The 25,673-nt window shown below is 39.1% G+C and overlaps 2 protein-coding genes across 2 annotated transcripts; both read right to left on the bottom strand.

The window, feature by feature from the left end:
• Positions 1–986: 986 nt before the first annotated feature.
• On the bottom strand, positions 987–8,987 carry LOC131959990 (5-hydroxytryptamine receptor 3A-like). The gene is made up of 11 exons (XM_059325200.1): positions 8,951–8,987; positions 8,011–8,172; positions 7,842–7,882; positions 6,951–7,060; positions 6,529–6,698; positions 5,790–5,950; positions 4,735–4,945; positions 3,639–3,749; positions 3,434–3,507; positions 2,937–3,056; positions 987–1,001 (listed from the first exon to the last, which is right to left on the bottom strand). The coding sequence occupies exons 1-11, from the start codon at positions 8,985–8,987 to the stop codon at positions 987–989; spliced, it is 1,212 nt and encodes a 403-aa protein (XP_059181183.1).
• A 3,113-nt stretch (positions 8,988–12,100) lies between these two features.
• On the bottom strand, positions 12,101–15,590 carry LOC131958919 (5-hydroxytryptamine receptor 3A-like). The gene is made up of 9 exons (XM_059323991.1): positions 15,458–15,590; positions 15,182–15,226; positions 14,962–15,071; positions 14,680–14,849; positions 14,344–14,486; positions 12,899–13,109; positions 12,621–12,782; positions 12,447–12,532; positions 12,101–12,316 (listed from the first exon to the last, which is right to left on the bottom strand). The coding sequence occupies exons 1-9, from the start codon at positions 15,530–15,532 to the stop codon at positions 12,101–12,103; spliced, it is 1,218 nt and encodes a 405-aa protein (XP_059179974.1). The 5' UTR covers positions 15,533–15,590.
• Between the last annotated feature and the right edge of the window lie 10,083 nt (positions 15,591–25,673).

The following is a 25,673-nucleotide window of genomic DNA, read 5'->3' as shown; positions in this document are numbered from 1 at the left end:
AGTACTTTTACTGAAGTAAAGGATCTGAATACTTCTTCCACCACTGTCCTTTTTACAAAAGAAGAAGTATTCAGATCCTTTACTTCAGTAAAAGTACTAATACCACACTGTGAAATGACTCCACTCCGCTCATTTTAACTACCTAATAAACTTTTAAGTGGTTTAATTTATAAAAATGGGTAATCATTTTAAATGTATCATGTTTTTCATTTTAAATCTTGACCTGAAAAGTAATTAAAGCTGTCAGCTAAATGTAGGAGTAAAAAGTACAATATAGCGCCACCTGCAGGAAGTTGTTATTTAATAACTTGAGTATTCTATCAAAATTCTTTTAATAACTTTTTGTTATGAGGGTCCATAGATGCTGTGTGCAAAGTTTGGTGTCGTGGCCTATATCATGGTATATGGTAAACATTCAGCACAACTCAGTGAACGCGTGGATATAAGAATTTTGAATGTGCGATAAAGTATGTGGGCGTTATTAGCCAAAACGCTCTTTCCTTTATTATAGCGCCACCTAGTGGTTGAAATTCGGGATGACAATAGATTATAAAATATTTCGCCAGGTGTGACTTATATTTAAAGTTTCATGAGTTTTGGGGTATGTTCAGGCAGTGAAAAATGCGATCGTTTGGGAAGAAGAAGAAAAAAAAACATTCGAAATACAATGGGGACCTCGCAGGTCGTTGCCTGCTCGGGCCCTAATTACAATAGATAATAGGTGGTACAGGGCAATTGGCATCAGAGGGAATAGGCAGTTTTAAACAGATGTGTTTTGAGTTGTGATTTGAAATGGGGTAGTGAGTCAATGACCCTACCAGCCTTTCTGTCAAAATAATTTTATACTACATTTCTTATTTATAACGTTGCTAAAAAATAAAACAATTTGCATCAACTACATCCTCTTAAAATCATGAAATTCTGTGCTCCTCAGCGACACTGTGAAGCCATGATTGATTCTGCTGAGACTAACGGTCATGGGACAATTATCCACTGAAAATCTGTTTACACAGAGCAGAGAGGAGAGGACAGGAGAGGTTGTAAAAATGTAAATAGTTTAATATGTATATGTGGAGACCTAGTTCTCCAATATTCATGACACTTGTGAAGAAAGACATATTCATCAGAGACATTGCAAGTTGCATTATTTATTTATTTTTTAATGATTTATGTCCTTATAACTGTGTTATTCTGCACAGAAGAAGTTTTTAAGTTGTTCCCACTTCTAGCCATGAGTGGTCCGATTCCATGGAGGTGCAAGACTCGCCGTCCTCATGACCACAACAGATACTTGCTGAGCGTCTGTTAGTCCAACCAAACATTGAACAAGACATTTAAAAAGCACCCAAATTGTTACAGCTAACTCTGATGAACTGAAAAACTGCTGTGAAAGGGTAAAAGTCCTAAGACAAAAACAAACAGAACGCTGTGGTAGCATCCTGTCAATCATAAGGTAGCTCTGCCCTCATACATAACCTGATCTATCGCCCATTTTACTTTAAATGAGACCATAATTTACAAAATGAACTCATGCTCATGAGGTTATACAGGTATATAGAGTGAGAAATATTCATCATTTTCCTCGTGATTTTCATACAAACAAACCTCTTTTTACAACCAGTAGGTCGCGCCCTACTGGCCAAGTTTTGGACACTTCTGCTTTGGTTTTACTTGTTAGACCTGCAGGCTGCTGCTTGCTGTGGTCACACAAATACCTTTATGAGGTGGGCATTGGCAGGCATGTGGTCCAGCACCACAAAATGTTTTTTAAATGTGTCAGTTTTTACGGTGCAGTGAATCTCCATTCTATTCCACCTAATGCATGTTGATAAAATCATGGTCTGCAGCATTCCAGAGTTGCTTATGGAAAGCTGTTAAAAGTTGTCTTTATATATATTCAGTTACTTTGGTACACATAGCTAAATTTACCCCACTGTGATACCCCCACAAATCTGAATAGGATCTTCATTTGATATCCATTTGACCATCATGACCCCCACCACTCAGAACTGTCTCCGATTGAGTTCCATCAATTTAGAAATTAATGCTTTTTCTATCTATATATAAACCATTATAACATTATGACTTTAGTGGTTTAAAATGTATCTGCAGTAATGATTAGTGGTCATTGAAAGACCATTATGAGATGGGTGTATAAATAACTCACACTAGCAATCTTAACATCAGCCTGGGCCAATCCTCATGGCCACAACAAACCTTTGTTGAAATACTTTTTGTATTTGCAACAGAAACATATCCTTAAGTTTTATTACTACACAAAAAACTGGATCCAAAAACATTTGAATAGTTAAAAACAGACTCAAGTTTCAAGACTTATATAATTTGAAATAGGAAACAGGACAATCAATTCATACATAGAATAACTTAGCACTCTTGGAGTGTTTGTTTCCTGTAGAAAATAAATTAGATAATTTTTTTGTTATACATTTTTGTTTTTTGTTTTTTACACTTGCATGCTTTACTTTTGTTTTAATGTATTCCTATTATGCTTCTGGTTAATTTATTGAACACAAGCATTATGTTTATTATATACTAAATGTACTAATTTCAGGCATATCAGTAGAATGTTATAACACAACCAGACTGGTGTTATAAGCTAATACAGCATACGTAGCATTGAATTAAACATGCAATGATGATGATGCAGGATAAGGGTCGCCTGTGTCATCAGACATAATGTTTTTGTGTCCTACATACAGGGAAATGTTTCTTACTGTAGGCTTCAATTTTGTATGATAATAAGTCTTGCTAGTGATGACAGAGGAAAATATACCTCAACCATATGACATTATGCAACACTATTATTCTTGATCATCATAGGAGAAATCATTCCAATGTAAAAACATGCAGAAAAAAAATACACTGGCAGCTGTAACATAGAAAATGAAGAAGACTTTGTTGATTCTTTTTGTCACTCTGGTCCAGTACTCGGGCTTCGCTTCCTCCTTCCTGCTGTTGAGGAGCACAGCCAGCATTTCTAGCACCTCCCTCAGCTCTTCTGCATGGGACTCCTCCTTCAGTTGGCTGATGCTACCCTGCAGAGTTGGTCGTTGATAGGCGCCATTACAAACCACATACCACTGCCACTTTCTACATTAAGCTTTCAGATTTTTGTATACAGGATATGCAGAGTGATGAGGGATTAAAAAGTTAGTTCACTCTGAAAACGTCTTTCCATTTCCCTTTGCACTGTTTATTTGTTTGTGATGTATGTGATGTCAAAATGGTGCAGATATTTGGCTTGTGTTTTGTCCAATTGCATGTTTTCTTGTTGTACTGAGCTATCTTAGCCATGGTAGTACTGGGGGGAAAGCAGACAATTCTGAGATGGAAATCTTGAAACCTTGAAGAGTAAAACCAAAGGCAGTGCCACTAAATTGACAAAACGTGTAAACTGCAATGTAATCCCAACCTTCTGCAGTTCAGTTGGAGTTCCATCTGAAGAAACATCACAGATGCACGCACAATGAGTCAATTTCTTCTCCCCTGGAAAGAAATATAAGACACAAAAGATCCAGTATGAGTTATGGACTTATACATGTGCATGCTTTGTAATATTCAGAAAGTAACAGGTGAGGATGTGGGCATTAGTGAAAATATAAGGGTAGCTTTTATACCTCTGCTATTATTGTCTTCGGATGCAGAGACTTTCTCCATCAGATACATCACCAAAATCGTCTCCAGGAGGCTCAGCATCATCAGAGCAAAAATCCCAATGCAGTAGAGGGCTGAAGGGAGAATGTAGCATCATAATTACATGTCAAGACTTTGATTTTCACTCTTTTTTTAATGAACCACAGAGCAGCATGTCTACAGGATTGGTCAGTCCACGTGGTTTGGTTCAGACTGAAATATCTTGAAACTATTGGATGCAAATGCACAGACATTTATGGTACCCACAGAATGAATCTCACTGACTTTAGTAATCCACTGACTTGTCCTTTTGTGTCACCAAGTGATAGACACTTGTGGTTTTTTGAGGGAAATTGGTTCACATGACTTGGTTCACACATACATGTCAGGTGAAATGAATTTACTTAAGTTAAACCAAATACGAATTGATTTTTTTGCATGACACGATTACAAACAAAGTCACCGTAAAGACATGAGTAGATCAGATCCTTCTGCATAGCATGGCCCTAAATTGAATTCAGACTTTTTACACATCAGCATAATGATGTATTTCTGCATATCTGATCTGTTAGTTGCAATTTCCTCACAGCAAAATCTATTTATTTTGGGTTCACATTGCTGCAGAAGCACTGTATCAGCAGGCATTCAGACGCAGTTCTTGGATCATGCTGCTATGACATGACGACATTTCGTTTTCTGACGTATCTGGGATTTCTATAACAGGCACAAAGCAACGATAGTGATTATTTTTGTGATGGTGGCGGGCGTTGTTTACACCATTGCATCCCACGAATAAAGATGAATAAACACAAATTATCCCAATGTGGTTCAGCAGGCAAACTTGTGTGAGTAATGCAAGGTGAATTTTCACTTCACGACGGCATTCCCATGTGCCCCAGTGCTACTGTTTTTTCCATTGCTAACAAGCAAATCATGGGGAATATGGTAAACATTCGTCTTCTAAACATGAGTGTGATAGTATGTTGTTGCTTGCTGATGTTAGCATTTAGCTCAAAACACCACTCTGCCTAAGTAAAACCTGGCTGTAGGCTCTTAGTCCTTTTTTTTTTTTTTTTTTACCTATAAGTGGAATCCTGTCTGAAGAGGAGGGCAGAATATCATTGAGAATAAGCTGCATCACAGTGACAGCGAGCAGCACAGTGACCTTGAAACTGAGCTTCTCGCCTCCGCTGTCTGAGATGAGGAAAGAGGCCAAGTCCAGCAAAAAGAAGAACAGGATGGGTAGTATGAAGTTGACGATGTAGAGAAGAGACCGCCTTTTCATTGTGATCTGTGAAATGGGATTAAAGTGTAAGATTATTGATTGTTATTGTTAAATTGTCCCAGTAAGCTAGGCTGTGCTGCAGTGAGTCAGCATGTACAACACATGGATGTTTAAAGACAACTGGATACAGAGTTAGAGGTGTGGCCCCTTCAATCTTATGGCAGTTGTTACTCAGATCTTCCACATCTAGGGGACCAGAGGGAGAGCAGGCACACTAGTGTTTCCTTCAAAGGGATAGTTCAGGGCTTTGGTGGTTTTACTCCACAAAACTACGCGTACATGTGTCCATTCCACCAAAAAAAAAGGCCATCGCACCATATGCTGTTATTCACTAGCTTTTTCATGAAACAAAATATTGCCAAGTAAAATTGGTTTCTGATATGCACGAGAATCAGTGTTTTATGGTGGAATGGATGCCCATTTAGTGTACACATAGTTTTGTGGAGTAAAACCTTGTTGTTTCGTGACCCTGCTTGTTTGTTGGAACAATCTATTCCGCTATCGGACTGGAGATCGGTAAGTAAGCTAATAGCTAAAAGCTCTGATCAACTATCTTGTTAACCTCGCCACCCAGCCGCTTGTTCTCATTCTCACTCACATAAACAGAGGAGGGAAAATAACTCTGGATTTGGCTGTTAGTGATTTTACAACTTTTAGGACCCAATGAAGTAAATAAGGGTGTTGATGTAAATAAGGGCGTTTATGTACCTCAAAAAATTATCTATCCAATTTATAGACATCACTTTACCAATGTTAGTCAATAGAAAAAGTCTCTGGGTGTGACAGTATGGCCAAATTGAATACATTTTTGTATATGCAGTGGAATACAGTTATACACAGTAATACTTACAGTGTAAATCATCACGTCTTGTTGGAAGTCAAACATGCTGACTGTTTTGTTAGTAACTGTCAGGTTGATGAACAGCCACTCGTACTGTGTCCGCATCACCTCGCGAGACCACTCTGTGGCCTGCGAGGAGTTGAGATGCCGAACAAGCTGTATTTCTGAGACTGAAAGATAAAAAGCAAACTCAGTTTTCCCAGCAGGTCAACCAAGATAAAAAAAAAAGTCTGCATTGGTGGTTCTAGACCATTTCAAATGAGGAGGCCATGCTGGGGCCACATGCTATTTTAGGGGTACTAAATTAGCTGTGATTTTAGTCTTAGATTACGCGTCACACCCAATTTGTGCAATCCCAGGACTGGTTAGGGATGCAGAAATATTAAAATATAGAATATATTGCCTCACACTGCATGGGGTTAGCATCTGTAAATAGGAGAGTCGTAGGTACCCGTAGAAGCATTTTTCATTCAGATATCTTAAAGTCAAATATCAGCAAATATGAAATGGTCAGAACCAATGGGTGCCTTGTTGTCTAGTTTCACATGATATCATCACTGTAGCTTTAAAATTGAGCTTTTAAAGCAATAATTCTGACCAAGATCTAAGGGGGCCAGAGGAGGGTCAGTGCTTAATATTACTGCACTGGCCGCCCATTGCCCACCATGAGAAGAGCCATTGGGTGTGTGGTGTTATCTCGTGTTGTGTGTTCAGGGGGCAATAAACTGTAAACATGCCACAGACTCACCAGAGTGTACGACAGACTTGAACGAGAGTTTACAGCTCTGAATGTCAAAGGGGAATTTGAAAATATGCATCCTGCAGGTGCTGACTAGCACTTGGTCGTCCTGAACATGGACTAAACCATTAGAGTCAATGGTGAGATGAGGACTTAGAGGGGCTTTGTCCTTTTCTGTCCTGAATGATAACAAAAAGAGATAGTGAGCAAACGCATGTACACACATTATATATAGCAATAGAAATTCATAATTTGATTGGAAACAACAGATGTTTATACAGTTGTTGCTGTCTCTAGTAATGTCTAGCAGCTGTTGTGTTATTTCTAAATGGTAATATGATTCCTTGTTAAAGCAATTACCTTAATTACTGTTGTGACTGGAGGAGTGACTATTTGTGAGTCTGAGTGCATGACCATACATTTACACTTACATTTCTTCAATAATTATATCTGGCTTCCACAAAATTTCAGCCGGAAGAGAAACCGTCTTAATACCACAAAAGTCATTTGGATTCCAGTAAATGTGTTCATTCTGCCATTTCTACAGTTGCACACAGGGGAGAAATCAGGAATATAATTATCAGAGAATAATAGAGAAAGTAAAGTCAGACAAGTCTTGTTAAAGCTGGGGAATGGCTTTTTTCGGCATGTGTCATTGGGCGAAAACAGGCAAACACATAATGACCTTTTAGCATATTGTAATCCAAGTGGTCTGACAGAAAACTAGACAGGCTATAGAAAATGAAGCTTGTGATAGGAGACTTTGGCCAATCACTGGTCATTACAAAGATAGGACTGACAGATTTGCTGTTCTACAAATACAAATGCATGCTCATCTCTTCAGATGGTAAAAGCCTGATTCAATGGAGGGAAAAGTTGCTTATTTCAGCACTTGCAACAAATGCCTAGATGGCAAAGCAACCCAAAATTTGAAAAAGAGGGTCGAAAAAAATAGTCTGACAATAAACACAATACACATGATATTATCAGTGAAGCATTTCAGATATAGCAAGAGAAAAAGTTGCTTGTATTTTAGAAAATAGTGGCCAATGGGTCATGGCTGGCTGCTGCTAATTCAAGTTCATGTTGATGTGGCTTGCCAGAACCTTGAATTACAGTATGTCACCTCAAAAGTCTATTCCCATATAATTGATCACAGTCATAATCTTGATAATTCTAGTCCTTTTTTTTTTTTTTGCATTTTCCTGAAAAATGCCTATCCCAGCTGTAAGAACAGATACGTCTTTGAATAGAGAAGACATTTCCCAACAGAGTACAGATGAAAATGAATTAAATAGTAATTTTTCTGAGAGACAACTCACTGTGAAAATCCAAACATATGGAACAAACGTCTGGTCAATCTCTCTCTACAAACAAGCAAAGTAGTATATGTGAAAATCTTTACAGCCAGAGATCATGGCAGCATAACCAACACAGTGAAAACTGTCATGAATCTTTGAACATTCAGTTACAATAGCTGTCAAATCCTACTCACCACATCTAGAATGGCATACAGAAGTACCTCCAGGGATACCTGTGTGGGGTGCGTGTAATCTTTTACAGGCCGGGTCATGGAGTACAGCTCATTATTTTTGGTCAAGTTCAGATAGTTTAAAACATCCTGATAACTGCATGTTGACTCCCCATCCACAGCTAAAAAAAACAAACACATTCACTATGAGAGAGGTAATCTTACACAAGATGAAATACAGAAACATCTAGATTTCACAAGTGAAGTTATAACTTCAGAACCCTAATTGGATGTCTGTATAAATGGCCACTGCTTATGAATTAAACTTATAAAGTTTATACATTTTTAATCAGTCTTTCAGAATCCATCCAAAGTAAATAGCTAGAAAATATCTGTAATATATCTGGTTCTTGTGGTCACAGATGGATATTGGCAGGCAAATGGAGAACCAGCTCACCTACTTGACCACAAAATGATTTTCTACAATTGCCCAAGTCTATTTCCAGTCTAGTCCATTTGAGATCCATCTGCTATACGACCAAATACAATTATCCCAGCAGCACTCAGAACTGTCTGAAAACCAGATTCCTGTAACAGTTAAAAAAGCTGCTGAAAAAAGAGTTATCTCAGAAATGTGCAATCATTTTTTCATCTTTAATAAAATAATAAGTGAAATTAGCTTAATTTTGAGTTAATTTGTTCAGCTTCTAAGATCAGGTTCTTTTTCCAATACAATGGAAGTTGATGGGATTTCTTTTGAGGCACAGCAAATAACATTTCAACAGCAACACCTCTATTAAAACTGTATCCCAGTTCTCTTGATTAGCCACAGACTTCTCTCTGAACAGTTGTCAGGTGTTATTTCGTTGGTAGAAATAATTTCCAATGGAAGCTGTTCACAATGAGGTCTGTGGATTATCCAGAGCAACAAGGATAGTGTGAGGATGAGAGAAACCTTACCTGTGTGGAGGAGCAGTAAGAGGAAGCCAGCAAGCATCATGAGTGCAGGATCAGTGAGAATTGGACGTCTGTGAGGGTTGTGTACAGTAAATGTACTGTTCAGAAATAGTCACCCACGCTGATCCTCACTCTGAAAGAGGGCTGGACAAACTGAATGACCAATCCGTTGTTTTGTTTTTTTAACAGTGAACCACCAAATGCAGGAAACACCAAGAATTGCTGATATCTACCACACTATGGGCTGATTGTTTTGTTGTCAAACCAAATGTACTTTACTGCTTGAATTTTCTGTTTCAAAGAATTAGGCTTGGTGACTGGATTTAAAAAAAACATTTTTCTTTTACTGAAATTGTAAAGGTGACTTGCCATTGTTCGAATGATCCACTGTTCTGAAAACTCCAACAACATCTCCCATCATACTGAAAGCCCATATGTCCCACAGGGCATTATTCAAAACAAGGTTTTAACATTGTTACATTTCAAGCATGTAAACCTGACTTCTTCTGCAGTCTCTATCATCTGTAGTGTGTCAAACAACACACACACAGAAATCCTTGGACTTCTGTCTTTGTCGGGACCCTTACTGATATAATATCCCCCAGCCCCTTACCCTAACCTTGACAAAAACAACTGAATTCCTAACCCCAATCATTGACCTACCCTTAACATTATATTAACCCCGAACGAAAAAACAAGTCATAAACCTCGTCGAGGCTTTTGAAGAAGGGAGGATCGGCTGAAATATCTTAATTTCCCAAAAATGTCCTCACTCTGTGGTTAAAGATATATGGTCCCCACTATTTAGGAAGTACTAATGTAACATTGTTACATTTCAGGCACAAGAGCCTGACTTTTCTCACATTTTCCCACACTCTGTACTGTGCGTAGTGTGTGCAATGATATTTCACGTTCTAAATGGCAAATTCACAAAGATTGGTTTGCGGCCACTGAAAGCACCATGACTTGCGTATCATTTGCAACTGCTGTTTGCCTCGTCGTAAGGACTGATTCATGAGGGGATATTGCTCTTTTGATATTGCAGCACAAATTCTCCATAATGTTCTGCAGCAAACTGCAGTTTGCCCCCTTTTTGCACATGATTGCAATTACCCAAGTGGTAAATTATAAATGCTCTAGAAGCTAACGTGTGGCTTGTGAAGGGTGAAACCCTAAATACACTCCCAAGCAGATGTGTGCAAGAGGTCAGGGCATCCATTAGAACAAGACTGGTCCTGACCAGCTGAATCGATTCAGGGTTGACTCGTGCTGTTTTTTTGTTTTATTTAATAGACAAGGTCAGCTCATTTAACTGCAGCAGTAATGGCAAGTGTGTCTTCAAAGACAACAGATAATGATGTTTGTATTTACACATGAGGTAAAACAGTGTAACTTCGTTGATTATTCAAATCTCCAGAGGCAGACCAGCTGATCGGTCAGGATCTAATATTTATCAATGTTCTGTGTTCACCACACACACACACACACACACACACACACACACACACACACACACACACACACACACAATCCACTTTCATGCAGTGACCTTTAGGGAACATGGGGGTTAAAAATAAATGTGTGGATACCTCTCTACAGGGTACCAAAAATAATGTAAGGACTCAAAAGTGGGTTTAGATGGCTATCAGAATTATTAACAATGGTTGTAAATAATAATTAATTATGGTAAAATATGGTATGACTTGATTTACTCAAAGCACCTCGAAATGGGGCACAGCTCCCATTCACCTAAATCAGTCTTATAAAGTTACTAAATCATCCATTTGGAACATTGATTTAAAATGTACCTTCTCATCTAATTACCATATTCATAAGTAGTAGTGGTTGGAGGAATTTGGAACGTCTTTCATAGAAGAGGTTGGCATCTCACTCACAACTGTACTTTGCCTCTCATGGGACACCAAAATATGTAGTCAACAAGGGGGGTTACAAATAAATATTGATTTACTTGATCACCTCAAGTCACCTTAAAATGGGGCACCACTCTGTAAAACAGAGAAAAGATAACAAATTTACCTAAATCAGTCTCAAATTTCAGTTTCAAATGATATTACTAAATACATATCACAACACACATCAGATCAGAAGCCATCAATGAAAGTTCAAGCAACTATCTTGCTTGTACTATCTGATCTAGCCCAGTATTTTACTACAGAGTCCATAGATTGGAAAGGGAAGCAGAAATCTTTTTGGTGAAGAATTAGTTCCTTGTTGGGTTTCAGTGTTTTCCAGAGAAATGTGTGACCTAATTTTGTGACCCTAGTCCTGTATGCAAGTATCTGCATTCATGTTTCCTCAATTATAAACTTTTATATTTTCAACCATCTGCATAATCCAAATCTATTTAAAAAAAATACTGAAACATACAAACTGACGGAAAAGGAAGAATAAGAACAAAGTTTTTCCCTTATTATTTATTTCAGGAGTATGAAGTCTGATATATACGATTTCAGAACCAGGTGACTTTTATTCTATAATGTGAATACATAATGTAGCTTAACTTGAGTTGTAGATTTACCATAGATGTGGAAAAAACATGAACAGGCAACATCAACTACATTGTATTTCCACAGAGATACATAGAGAGAGAACTTGATATGAATATTTAAAAAGCAACTCTTGCATTTAAAAAAAAAAAATCATCATTATGTGTATGATGGACTAATTAAGCACAATTGTGCATATTACATATCAGAGGCATATATAACTACAACTTTATAGTACAACCAGACTGGTCTAATGGGTTAATATCGACTATGTGTTATATGTCTGACCATGTGCAGAACATACAACACTACTGAAGGACTACGTATATCTAACCTTCCATGCAAAACCCCATTACAACCCCAATATTGTTGAGAATGCAGTCATCTCAGTTGAAAAAACTGTATTTGAACTGTCATCAGACAGAAAAAAAAGGCGACTCCTTGCTTATGTTCTGACACCATGGCAGTCTAATTGATCAACATAGTGTGAGCATAAAAGTTGTAAGTCCTGGCCCCGCATGAAGACTGACTAAGATGATTAATGACCATGCCTGTGGGTTCATGTAGTTGGTTTATAATGCTATAACCATGTCAAATGGAAAGATGTCTTAAACATGCTTTTTAAGCTTTAACACTACTTGTCTATTTAACTGTTCCATAATGAAAAGATAACAACTAAAAACACAATGGCCACTGTGACATAGGAAATGAAAAAAACTTTGTTGATTGTTTTAGCCACTCTGGTCCAGTAGCCGAGCTTTCCTGCTTCCTCCCTGCTGTTAAGGAGCTGAATCACCTCCTTCAGCTCATCTGAGACCTTCTCCAAGGCAACGGACTCCTCCGTCAGTTCACTGCTGTTACCCTGTAGAATACATTTAGTGAACAGCTGGAACATTAGACATTACAGTTTTTAGGTCCACTGTGATAACAAAAAAGAAGGTCGGTTTTTAATTTGGGTGAACTGAACCTTTAAAATGCAGCCTAATTCTAACCTCTTTGGTTGCTGACAGCAGTTCAGATGGAGGTTCATCAACAGACACATCACAGACACGAGCACAGTGAGTCCATTTCTTCAGCTCTGAAAGGACATGTGACACATTTGACAGTTTTAGCACAGAGGATGTAGTTGAGATCCAGAGTTTTGCAGGATTAATGTTTATTCTCACCTTTACAGCAGCAGCTGACTTTGCTCCGTTTATCTTCACAATCATCACTCTTTGGTCTTTGGTCTTCATCTGCCTCGTTGTCTTTCCCCATCAGATACATCACCAAAATAGTCTCAAAGAGGCTGATCATCATCAAACCAAACATCCCAATGCAGTAGACAGCTGAAGGGAGAAGGTGAAAGTATTAATGTGAACAAATAACAACACAGTGATTCATTATATGTGCTGTTTCTGCTAAAATGAAGTGCAATCTAATAAAGGCGACTGAGTTTCTTTACCAACAAGTGGAACGCTGTCTGAAGAGGAGGGCAGAATCTCATTGAGAATAAGCTGCATCACAGTTACAGCGAGCAGCACAGTGACCTTGAAGCTGAGCTTCTCTCCCCCAGTCTCTGAGATCAGGAAGGAGGCCAAGTCCAGACAGAAGAAGAACAGGACCGGGAGCAAGAAGTTGGCGATGTAGAGGACGGACCGCCTCTTCATGATGATCTGTGAAATGATGTTCAATGGTCAGGGGGTTATCTGAAAATATAGGTATTATATGTGCTGTAATGATCAACAATAAGGTTATCTGTCTAACAGATAAGGTATCTAACCTGCCCATGACTACAGTGGTGCAAATGGCACTAGATTCACTTACGTAGGTAAAAGTAGTGAAAAGAGAGGCTACAGTAGACTTTTGCTCAACAAAACCACCAGTAGCAGTAAAAGATACTTCAGTACATAAAGTAAAACCAGTTCCTTGGATGAAGAACAGAATCACTGGGAACCCTGCGTCAATAGATTTAGCGATTTATACATTTTCTGTTTAATTTACACAAGGAGGGAAAGAACAAAACAAAATTTTTTTCATTTTTATACTACCCCACTGAAAAAACCCAAATTATTCCTTTATATATCTGTTTAAAGAAACAAAGCAGTATTGGGTATATTCAAGGCAAATTACTTTTGCCTTCTGCAGTTAGCCTCCATGATTGGCAACTGGGACTAATCTCATTGCTACTTTGACAAACTCACTAGAAGCTACACCCACAATAATTTCTACAGTAGCACCAAAGATCCTGGATAGATGGATAAAATGTGCTAATAAATGACAGTTTGGCTAATGCTGTTCTTGTAAGACTCTGGTTAATGATAACATTATCCATGTTGCCAGATCTCACAAAAGTAAGTTACTGAAGCGTCTCGGGCAAAGTTCATTTTCTCATGATTTGTCCGTCTTAAAGATAAAATTTTTGCGTTAGGATGTTCAGAAGGCGTGTCCTGTGAAAACTGGGTCCAATATTTACTTTAGTAACAGTGGGACAAAAGACCTGGTCATAATCTGTGCTCATCATCGTCTTGTTACTAAACTGTCTCCGGTGGCGTCCCTGAGAATAAGGTTGATATGATCATGAGGCAGGCATCTGTCCAGTGCAGGAATTGGTCCAGGGCATGTAGTTTTTCTCAATCTTTGTTTTCTTAGTGCTCACAGTCTTTGTACCCAGGAGCTACTGCTTTGCACTTGTTGTCATAATTATTGTTTTTGCTTGCCCCAATCAGAATAGGGTCCATTTGCTGAATCAGTACCTATTAATCTGCACATTGTTGCTGCTGTCAGATATCTTTTGTGGAGTGATGGAACAATACTTCCCTCTATGATTAATCAAAAGAAAATATAAAATTACTTGTGACAAACAGAGGTGTTTAATTACTTTTTACTTGTGTATCCAGAAATACTTACAGTGTAAATCAATATTGTTCGTTCCATAGTTTTGTTATCAGTTTTTAGGTCGACAAACAGCCACTCTGACCCTGTCTGCATAATCTTCTTAGTCCTTTCTATGGTCCGATTGGTGTCACACATTTCAAGTGTCATCTCCTTGGCTGAGGTTGGATACAAATAAAACTGTTAGGTTTACTTGCAGGTTAACAAAAAAAGAATGAATGGTATGCGCTTTCAGGTGAAAGAAAACTCTAAAAGTTATTAAAGCACACACAGGAATTCAAACAGAAACAGACACGAGAACAATAAATGTATATGAATAAAACTTTTAAACACAACAAACTACTGACTCACCATAGTGTACGACAGACTTGAAAGTCAGGCTGCAACTCTGAACATCAAAAGGAAATTTGTAAACTTCCATCTTGCAGCTGCTGGTCACCACCATTTTGATCCTTTGATGGACTGCACCACTACAGTTAACCCAGACATAAGGACTTGGCAGGGTATTTTCCATATTTATCCTGTATGAGAAACATGAATGCTTTTAACTGAATTTAAAAAAAAAATCTATAAAAATGTAATAATCTATAATACTATTTGTCTGTCTGTCTGTCAAATTATTATAAAACTTACATCTCTTCAATTGTAAGATCTGGCGTCCACACTAATTTAGTAGAAAGAGGAATTCCAGAAATATCACAGGAGTCATCACAATTCCAGGTAAGGGAATCATCTTCCCATTCCTGGAGTGGAAAACAAAGACAAGAATCTATTTGAAGTAAAGAAATGTGTTCCATAGTGAGGTAGGAATTAACTAAATCATGAAGTGCTTTCTTCCTCAGAGAGAACTCACCGAATGAATCCAAAGGGAGGAAACAAATTTCTGGTCCTTCTCGTTCTAAGAGATAATAAATAGAGTGATTCATAAATGTTTGCAGTTTAAACACCAAAAATGAATCACTTGCTCCTTGGCCCGAGTACTAGCTTTCCAGCTGATACAATTTGAAATGACGATTGAAGTGATTTCGTAATCTCCTGTGACATCACAGACAAACAATAATTTGGAAAGAATATAACTTCCTCAACAGGAGATAATAATTGAAATTTATAAATTTAACCAATCACTTACCACATCAAGAATGGCACCGAAGTGAACATCCAGTTTTACTTCTGTGGGTGATCCATATCTATCAGGCCGAGCCATGGAGTTCTCAATGTTTTTGGTCAAGTTCAAGTATCTTAAAACATCCCGAGTACTGCAGTTATGTTTGTAAGATTTTCCATCTAGAGCAAAAATATCAGCACATTCATTATGAGATCAAAATCAGGAGATGTGATGATGTTCTCATTTTTTTCTGGAAAATTAGACCTTCAGAGAACATATGTCCAATTACAATTTATACAATTTATACAACTACAATTTATATTTATTTACAATAAATATACAATTAATCTCAGGTGTGAGTGGTTACTGCCCCAAGCTTCCCTGTTCGTTCTCTGACACAGTTCATTGCTAACAGCCATGTACCACCAAACATTATCAGTGATTTTGATACAAGTGTGGAAATGAAAGGAGTGACTGGATGTAAATTATTCACTCTCCCAAATAATTTAACATTAACGTGGGTTTATTTTGTAGTTGTTTTTATTTTATCAGTTTCAATTAAAACTCCAAATAATTTCAGAACATGTCGTTTTACCATTACAAAATAAATAAAAAAGGATATAGGAGATGTGATGATGTTCTCATTTTTTTCTGGAAAATTAGACCTTCAGAGAACCTATGTCCAAGTTATGTATTCTCAGATACTTCAATCATTGTATCCATTCATTGCCTCTGGAGTCGTCACGTTGATTTGATCATATTAAGCCATGCTAAAGTATATGTTGTCAAAATTGTATTCTAACTCCATCATCACGTCATCATTCTAATTAATTCCAATGCTGACGTTTACAAACAAACATATACATATAAACAACATAAGAAACTAATGAGATTAAAGCTGGCAATATAGTCCAAATCATCCATTTCAATATTAGTCAATTCATACCTAATATATAATGATATATATTAATACAGTGCTTAATAAATTTATTAGATCACCTGTAATTACTCTGCACTTTTGGAGTGTTTGTTACTTGTACGTACTTTGTCCATTGTCATGAGGAGGGTCTTTTGTCGCTGAGTGATTTGAGCCACTTCCACCTGACAGAAAACAATATGATTAAAAATTGCAGCAACAATGTTAAAAAGCTTTCTCAGAGCTCAATTTCGAAAACTTATTTTGTCTTGTTTAGTATTTGTTAGTAAAAATTGCTGATGAATACGTTCTTACTTATTTCTTTTGGGTAGAACTTATTTTGAGATAACAAGATTTTTACTTCTACCTCCAAAAAATGAACATGAATTGGATTTTGTGTGCTCAGAGCAATGTAAAGTAAATTGAAAAATTCAACAAACTCTTCCCAGGGACAGTGTCCCTAATTATCCACACATGTACCACACTGACCAGTTTTAAGAAAGAGACATTATATGAACTCAACCATTAATATTATTTTTTTTTCTATTTATATTTTACAAGTCTGATGACACTGTAAAAATTAAAGCAGAAATGATAAGGAAATCATATTTTGAAGTTCAGTACACCTGCATGTATCATACAGAATAGTTCCAGCTTACCTGTGAGGGAGAGCAGAAAGAGGAGAGCTGCCAGCATCATGACTGTGAGAGGTCTGCAAAGTCAACGAGCATCCATGTCCTCTCCGTGGTGTGCGGAAAGTGTGTTTGTAGCAGCAATAATATATAGCTGCCCTATACTGGAAGAGGGATGGGCAAGTTTTATTACCAACCTTTTAATGTCTTTTTTAAGTCTTCTTATAGAAACAGGCCTGATGCATCAATGCTCTCAGGAATTGTCAACATCTTCGACACTTAGCGGCCTGTGGTCAGATACATTTTGCTATCAAACCAAAAGCTTCTTACTTCTCCCTTCAACTAGTGTTACTTTTAATTGAATCAAGATAAGTGGTTAAATATAGGGCTGCATCTGAAAGGAAAGAACCTACAATTTATATTTATTTACAATAAATATACAATTAATCTCAGGTGTGAGTGGTTACTGCCCCAAGCTTCCCTGTTCCTTCTCTGACACAGTTCATTGCTAACAGCCATGTACCACCAAACATTATCAGTGATTTTGATACAAGTGTGGAAATGAAAGGAGTGACTGGATGTAAATTATTCACTCTCCCAAATAATTTAACATTAACGTGGGTTTATTTTGTAGTTGTTTTTATTTTATCAGTTTCAATTAAAACTCCAAATAATTTCAGAACATGTCGTTTTACCATTACAAAATAAATAAAAAAGGATATAACAGGTTAAACAATGAGTTTTAGAGGCGCTGGTAGATGGATTTGGTAACACTTTAGATTAAGGAACACATATTCAACATTAATTAGTTGCTTATTAGCAATGGTCACTGGTAGACTAACATTGGCACAAAGTGACCCACTGTGTAGAGTAATGATTGACATTACTATCTACCAATCTTCATCCAATCATCCAAAAGGAGCCATAATTCACTTCAAAGGTCTGGAGAAGGTGGCTATTTGCCGTTTCGATGGTTTCGTTCACTGATATATTGAGACTTATAAAATCCATACAAAGTAAAGCATATTAAGATCGGAACTCATATACAACAACTTCCTTACTTACTACTAATAAGCAATAATTCTGAGGTTATTGAGGAAAAACTCTTAGTTAATGGCTTACTGGTTGTATAATAAGGCCATGCAGAATAATGCATTAATAACGACTTAACAATGACTAATTAAGAGCCAACATGTTACTTTTTTGCATGCTTATAAGCAACTAATTGATGTTGAATATGTTCCCTAAGTGTTACCATGGATTTTGTTAGCTTTACACAGAACCAGACTAGTGCTTTCTTTCTGCTACGCTAATCATACAGTACAGTACAGTATGACAGTGATGTAAGTCTTCTTGTCTAACTCCTGACAAGAAGGCAAATAAGCATATCTGTTCCTTCATTTGAAATCAGTTCTGTGGATTTTTTGTGTGTATCTTTTCATGATCTTCATCGTGTGTGTGTGTGTGTGTGTGTGTGTGTGCTGCAGACTCACATCTCATAGATAAAGAGGTCTGGTCTCCAGAGCATTTTTCTAGGAGCTGAAATCTGAGTGATAACAAAATTGATCAGGGTCCCATGAGATGCGTTCATTGTTCTGCAGCTGCAATAAATTAAGAGTGAATTAGCAGAAATATAAGAGACACTAAATGCATGCACACACACATTTAAACACATTTGAAATAAAGCACAGAACAGCAGCTGACCAACCAGAACGTTAGCTGAGAGTCAAAAAATAATCCAAACTCATCATCGTTGCCCAGATGAAAAAAATAAAAGTTTGTGTTTTGTGAGAATTCACAAAGATTGGTTTGCAGCCACTGAAAGCACCATGACTTGCGTATCATTTGCAACTGCTGTTTGCCTCGTCGTAAGGACTGATTCACGAGGGGATATTGCTCTATTGATATTGCAGCACAAACCCCCCATAATGTTTTGCAGCAAACTGCAGTTTGCCCCCTTTTTGCACATGATTCCAATTACCTAAGTGGTAAATTATAAATGCTCTAGAAGCTAACGTGTGGCTTGTGAAGGGTGAAACCCTAAATACACTCCCAAGCAGATGTGTACAAGAGGTCTGCGCACCCATTAGAACAAAACAGGCCCTGACCAGCTGAATTGATTCAGGGTTGACTCGTGCTGTTTTTTTGTTTTATTTAATAGACAAGGTCAGCTCATTTAACTGCAGCAGTAATGGCAAGTGTGTTGTCGTGGCAATTTTGACCAATTGCACTAAGTTAATGGGTGAGCTGACCAAACACAAAGCACTCAATACTCTGTTCAGCAAGTTTTATTAGCACATTCGTATTCCATACACCGCACAATCCCAAATGGCTCTTTTACAGTACAACAAAGTCCCGTACACCGCTTGAGAACTGTATCACTGATCGTTAACCTAGTTACACCATGATTGAGTGAGAAGAGGACAACAATGCAACAGTAATTTTAATAGGTGGATGTGAGATAAACAAAATTCAGAAACAGTGAGAAAAAGCATGGTGATGTTTCAAAATAAAAAATGTAAACAATAAAGTTGAAAATGGTGTACAGGTGGTATAAGGTGTGTAGGGGTGTTACCATATCATCGTTTTTGGTACCTTATTGTGACCCCTGGACTCCCCCTCTCTGAGACTTGAGAGTGGGTCAGCAGGTGGCCGTTAGTCCATTCCTGAGCCTGCGGGTCAGCCTGCCAATGTCCTTGTTGTTGTGCATTTGGCCAGTCTCTTGCTAAGTAGACAGGCCGTTGTGCTTCATGAATCCTTGTCACCTTGTGACCTCTCCTGCTACCGCTGAACAGTCCACATATCAGGTGTAGTTTTCCCTGAACAACAGTCCTGAAGTCTCCGGTGTTAGGCCTGTAGTGTCCAACCAGCTGCAGCAAGGCCTTTGAGAACTCCTTGGATAGATCTGGAAGGTCAGGCATTGCTTGTCTCTCCTCTGGGCTCTCCTCTTGAGTCCATCTCCTTGTTTGAGGTGGGTAGCTGGTTCTGGCAGACCCATCACCTTTGGGTTCTCGTCAAGCTGGCTGTGATGTGGTGGTGGGGGTTCTCGGCCAGGAGTCATCACTCGTTGGATGGGGAGACAGTCCAAGGCTGGCTCCAGGCTTGTCTCTCTCTCTGGAACTGCTGCAACAACTCAGACAATATTAGAAGCTCTTTGTCTGGCCCTCGCCTCTGCCTCTATCACCCACAGCTCAAGTGCTTCCCAGTCAACTTCAACCTTCCTTAATTTCTTTGATTTCTCATAGTGCTCTTATCGAAATTTTAGGATTGCAAGTTAGTTAAGCTACTAGCTTGAGCTACTAGCCTGTTGGAAATCCCCATTTATCCCACAGATCAAGCTGATCACATGTCCACTCACCATATTTTTCAGACATAATTCTTCTTGGCCCAGCTAATGGGATTAGTTTTGTCTTTTTTCCCAGTGAACAACCCATTTTCTTTTTACTTAATTTAATCAATGTTAGGGTTTTCACTTAAAATGCAAGACAAAGGGAAGTTTTCAAGGCTTCACCCAAGGTGAGAAAAAAAACAATGGACAGTCAACACCTCCCTCCCCCTCTTTGTTAATGTAGTTAACATAATCAACACCTAATTTAAATTTAAAGAGGCATTCATCTAAAAAAAATAAAATAATCACACGGTGACTAGGAATGCATTTTTAGCTAAAATAATTACATTTAATTGAGTAGAACTGAGTATTGGCTCACCCGTGTCCGGTAAAATCATGCATTGAGTAGTTCCAGATCATTCAGCAGGCGCTCATACCTCTCACCCCCTCCGGCGTCCAACAGCCTGTTCCCAGGGGAAGGTACTGAGTTCCAGGATCCGATCCTCACCTGCAGAATAATCCTGGTCCAACTCAAGTGGTGATCCCGGACGAGCCCCCAAACTGTCGTGGCAATTTCAGCAACTGCACTAAGTTAGTGGGTGAGCTGGCCAAACACAAAGCATTCAATACTCTGTTCAGCAAGTTTTATTAGCATGTTCGTATTCTATACACCGCACAATCCCGTATGGCTCTTTTACAGTACAACAAAGTCCCGTACACCGCTCAACTTATATCTGTTTTAGTTCCCAGCATTGGTTCTTCAGTAAGCCTCAATGTGGCCCTATCTTCCTGTCCTATACATCACATCAGGACAGAGCCCACTGGTCTACATGTTCCCCTCTCTCATGGTGTTATCATTGTTAAGTTCACAGAGTCAGTTCCCACAATGCCTTATGTCTTGAATATCAAGTAGGTCGCCGCCTACCTCTTGTCCCACCATGCAGGAAACACCAAATTTCCTTCACAGTGTCTTCAAAGATAACAGATAATGCTGTGTGTATTTACACACGAGGTAAATCAGTGTAACTTTGTTTACTATTTAAATCTCCAGAGGCAGACCAGCTGATCAGTCAGGATCTAATATTAATCAATGTTCTGTGTTCACCACACACACACACACACACACACACACACACACACACACACACACACACACATACACACACAGTCCACTTTCATGCAGTGACCTTTAGGGAACATGGGGGTTTAAAATAAATGTGTGGATACCTCTCTACAGGGTACCAAAAATAATGTAAGGACTCAAAAGTGGGTTTAGATGGCTATCAGAATTATTAACAATGGTTGTAAATAATAATTAATTATGGTAACTATGGTATGACTTGATTTACTCAAATCACCTCGAAATGGGGCACAGCTCCCATTCACCTAAATCAGTCCAATAAAGTTACTAAATCATCCATTTGAAACATTGATTTAAAATGTACCTTCTCATCTAATTACCATATTCATAAGTAGTAGTGGTTGGAGGAATTTGGAACGTCTTTCATAGAAGAGGTTGGCATCTCACTCACAACTGTACTTTGCCTCTCATGGGACACCAAAATATGTAGTCAACAAGGGGGGTTACAAATAAATATTGATTTACTTGATCACTTCAAGTCACCTTAAAATGGGACACCACTCTGTAAAACAGAGAAAAAATAACACATTTACCTAGATTGTAAATGATGCCATAAAATATTATATTTCTTTCAACTCTAACCCGGATGTTGTTGTCCGCTGGGCGGGGTCAGCGCAAGGCGCTAAAAGTTAGAAAGCAGAGAGACTAGAGAGATGAATGAGCGTGAGAGAGATAGAGAAAGAGAGAGACACGAGTGAGAGAAAGAGCGGAGTTGCCGACATTCTACTGCTGGTCAACGGCGCACACGGTAAATAGTTTCTTTTGTTTTGTTTTAATCTCTAGATGAAACTGTACCGAGTGGTTTGTAGTGTGAAACGTTAATTTACATAACAATAGTTCGTTTTGCATTACATTGCTGTGTATGGCCAGCTAGCTTGCATTAGGCTGTTGACAATTTATATGCTAATTCTGCATTATTTGAGAAGTTTATTTTATAGTTCACCTCAGTAGCGTGATTGTGACATTTGGTTGGTTTTTATAAGCTAACAGAGTTAATTCTTATTTTATAAGTAATGTAGAGATAATAAGAGGGTTTGCTGTGGCCTGATTGTGTTGCATGTATTTTGAATGACTGGAAAATCTGCTATGCTATGTTATAAATATTCATTGAGATTTTTCATCTCCTCTGTTTTAGTTTTCACGGTGTTCAAGATGTCCATTTACATGTCCAAGAAAAATAAATGCACTATTAACATCAGTATGAAGCGTGGACTTAATGACTGACCAGGAAGTAGTTACAGTGAAAACGTGTCCTACTCTCCATCCTGCTGAGGTGCAACAACGTCTGCTACTACATCTGATCCAGAGCGCAGTACTGCTTCATCGCCTGCAGCCCGTGGACTTCAGGATCCAGAGCGCAGTACTGCTTCATCGCCTGCAGCCCGTGGACTTCAGGATCCAGAGCGCAGTACTGCTTCATCGCCTGCAGTCCGTGGACTTCAGGATCCAGAGCGCAGTACTGCTTCATCGCCTGCAGCCCGTGGACTTCAGGATCCAGAGCGCAGTACTGCTTCATCGCCTGCAGCCGTGGACTTCAGGACTCAGAGCGCAGTACTGCTTCATCGCCTGCAGCCCGTGGACTTCAGGATCCAGAGCGCAGTACTGCTTCATCACCTGCAGCCCGTGGACTTCAGGATCCAGAGCGCAGTACTGTTTCATCGCCTGCAGCCCGTTAGCTTTCAATGTGAAGTTTTACTGCCTTAAGGTGAGATCTCTCAATCTTAAAATTGCAGCCTCAGACAATTGATGGATAGTCCTATGATACATTAAAGAGACTCAAGTTTGAAGTATTTCCATAGAGCTCCATTTAAAGTGTCTTCTCTGAGATTTAAAATCTCCATTTTGAAGTGTCATCTTAGAGTGTTATGCTTTACACATTTGATGTTTTTGGTCATGGTGTTTATCATTTAGTTTCTGACTAAGTGGTTAATTTAAACAAAATATGTCATTTAGCAGTGACTCACACATTCAGGACGAACTAGTTAGACAGTCTGAACCTCTGCAGAATTACTTCCTAGAGAAGCCAAACAATCAGACTGACAATCCACATGAAAAGGTGGCAGACCCTGAGCTTAATCCTAGCGAGCAAGGTGCAGCTGCACCACAGGCAGATATAAGAAAGTCCTCACGTGAGAAACGTTTGACACCAAAGATGTTAGAATTGACAGAGCAGCAAATAGCTCAAAGAGAAAGGAAGTTCAACTCAGCGTATGAGAAATGGAAAGCGCATGTTAGAAGTGTCCGTGCAAATCTAAAATATGAATGCACTGATCATGACCTGTGTGAGATGATGGAATCTCTTGAACAGCTTGAGGCTATAGCCAAAGTAGAATATGACAATCTACGAGAAAAATCAACTCCCTCTCAGGAAATAAGACGAAAGGTCGATGCCTGCTCAGCGGTGACAGGAGATTTAACACAATTAATGAGAGTACGCCTGTCTGAAGTAGGAGAGGATTTTGATGTGGAAGCCGAAAAGCCAAGGCTGCGCTTGCTACTGGATAAGGACTATGCCAAATCCATATATGGATCCACAGGTTCCAGGTCATCTGTTGCTAGCAGCCCCAAACCTGCCTCAGAGACACCAAGCATAGCGGCCAAGAGAGCTGAGACGGCTGCCCAGCTAGCTGCAAGAAGGGTTGAATTTGAAAAGGAAAACCTCATCAATGCACAGCGTCAAGAATTAAAAAGACTTGAACAACAAAGGGATCTTGAAGCTATGGAAGCCAAACTTAGAGTGTATACTGAGGAAGAGGCTCGGGAAAATAGTCAAATATGCAGCCCTGCATACAGCAACATGATGGATCCTTGTTCCGCAGGCTCCTGTAAAGTAGGTCAAGAAGCTCCAAAAACTGAAACATCATTCCTGCAAGCTTTGAGTGACTCAGTTGTACTCACCCGACTCCCGGTTCCAGAACCTGGCGTATTCTCTGGCGATCCGTTAAGGTTCATACAGTGGAGCACTAGCTTCAAAGCCCTCATAGATCGACGCTGCCCCAATCCGGCCGACAAACTGTTCTACCTGCAAAAGTATGTTGCTGGAGAGGCGAGGTCAGTTCTGGAAGGTACCTTCTACAGAACAGATGAAGAGGCTTATCAGCAAGCATGGGAAAAATTGAATGCCAGATACGGCCACTCCTTTGTAGTACAACGCGCATACAGAGAGAAGCTCAATGGGTGGCCAAAGATCGCAGCAAAGGAGTATGTAAAGCTGAGAGAATTCAGTGACTTCCTGCAAGCATGTGACAGCGCCATGCCTCATGTCAAAGGTCTGCAGGTACTCAATGACTGCGAAGAGAATCAGAAGATGTTAGTCAAACTCCCCGAGTGGATAACTTCAAGGTGGAATCGCCATGTTACCGAGCAGCTGGACCAGGCCAAAGACTATCCCAGCTTTAAGGAGTTTGCTTCCTTCATCTCAAAAGAGGCACGTATAGCGTGCAATCCAATCTCCTCGCTGTATGCCCTGAAGCCTGCTGAAGAAAAGCAGACAAGAGAAACAAAGCGTCCAAAGGCAAACACCTTTGCCACCAATGTGCAGACCTCAAACACTTCAAGCGCCACAGTCAAATCCCATACTAATGATGAAGCCAAGCCAAAAGATTCCAACAAATTCAAGAAAGAGTACACAACAACACAGAACCCCGGTCCAGTGAAATGTATGTACTGTGAAGAAAATCATTCCATACATAAATGTCAAAAACTAATGGCAATCTCTGTGGAAGAAAAGCGAAAGTTTGTCAGAGACAAAAGCCTGTGCTTTGCGTGCCTTAGGAAAGGTCATAACTCAAAGGACTGTCAAAAGAAAGCCATGTGCAGCATATGTAAAAGGAGTCATCCCACCCCATTACATGAAGACCGTCCGTCTGTGGAGAAGTCACCTTCACAAAGAGCTCAGAACACGGAAGGAAGTGCTTCTGCGCTATCATGCAGTGTGAATGGAGGTGAGGATGGCAGCACATCAATGATTGTACCGGTATGGATTTCATCATCAACCACCAATGGAACAGAGACGCTAGCTTACGCTTTACTGGATACTCAGAGCAGTAAAACATTTGTAGATCAGGAGGTGTGTGAAAGGCTGCAAGCAGCAGGGGAGCCAGTGAAACTCAAGCTGTCTACCATGATGGGAAAAGACTCAACAATAAAAAGTCAGAGAGTCAGTGGACTTCAAGTTCGAGGTTATTTCTCAGAGACCACCATCAGCCTACCTCCTGCCTACT

Source organism: Centropristis striata, chromosome 21, assembly GCF_030273125.1.
Source record: "Centropristis striata isolate RG_2023a ecotype Rhode Island chromosome 21, C.striata_1.0, whole genome shotgun sequence".
NCBI lineage: Eukaryota > Metazoa > Chordata > Actinopteri > Perciformes > Serranidae > Centropristis > Centropristis striata.
The sequence above is the reverse complement of the archived record's forward strand: the minus strand, read 5'-3'. Positions and strand labels throughout refer to the sequence as shown.

Coding starts and splice junctions, on each gene's coding strand:
- LOC131959990 (XM_059325200.1), bottom strand. CDS start 8,987: ATGCTTGCTGGCTTCCTCTTACTGCTCCTCCACACAG. Junction 7,061..7,841: donor CATATGTTTGGATTTTCACA/GTGAGTTGTCTC, acceptor GTGCAACTGTAG/AAATGGCAGAATGAACACAT. Junction 3,057..3,433: donor CTCCAACTGAACTGCAGAAG/GTTGGGATTACA, acceptor CCAACTCTGCAG/GGTAGCATCAGCCAACTGAA.
- LOC131958919 (XM_059323991.1), bottom strand. CDS start 15,532: ATGGCTCGGCCTGATAGATATGGATCACCCACAGAAGTAAAACTGGAT. Junction 15,072..15,181: donor CCTCCCTTTGGATTCATTCG/GTGAGTTCTCTC, acceptor TTTCCACTCCAG/GAATGGGAAGATGATTCCCT. Junction 12,533..12,620: donor AGTCAGCTGCTGCTGTAAAG/GTGAGAATAAAC, acceptor ATGTCCTTTCAG/AGCTGAAGAAATGGACTCAC.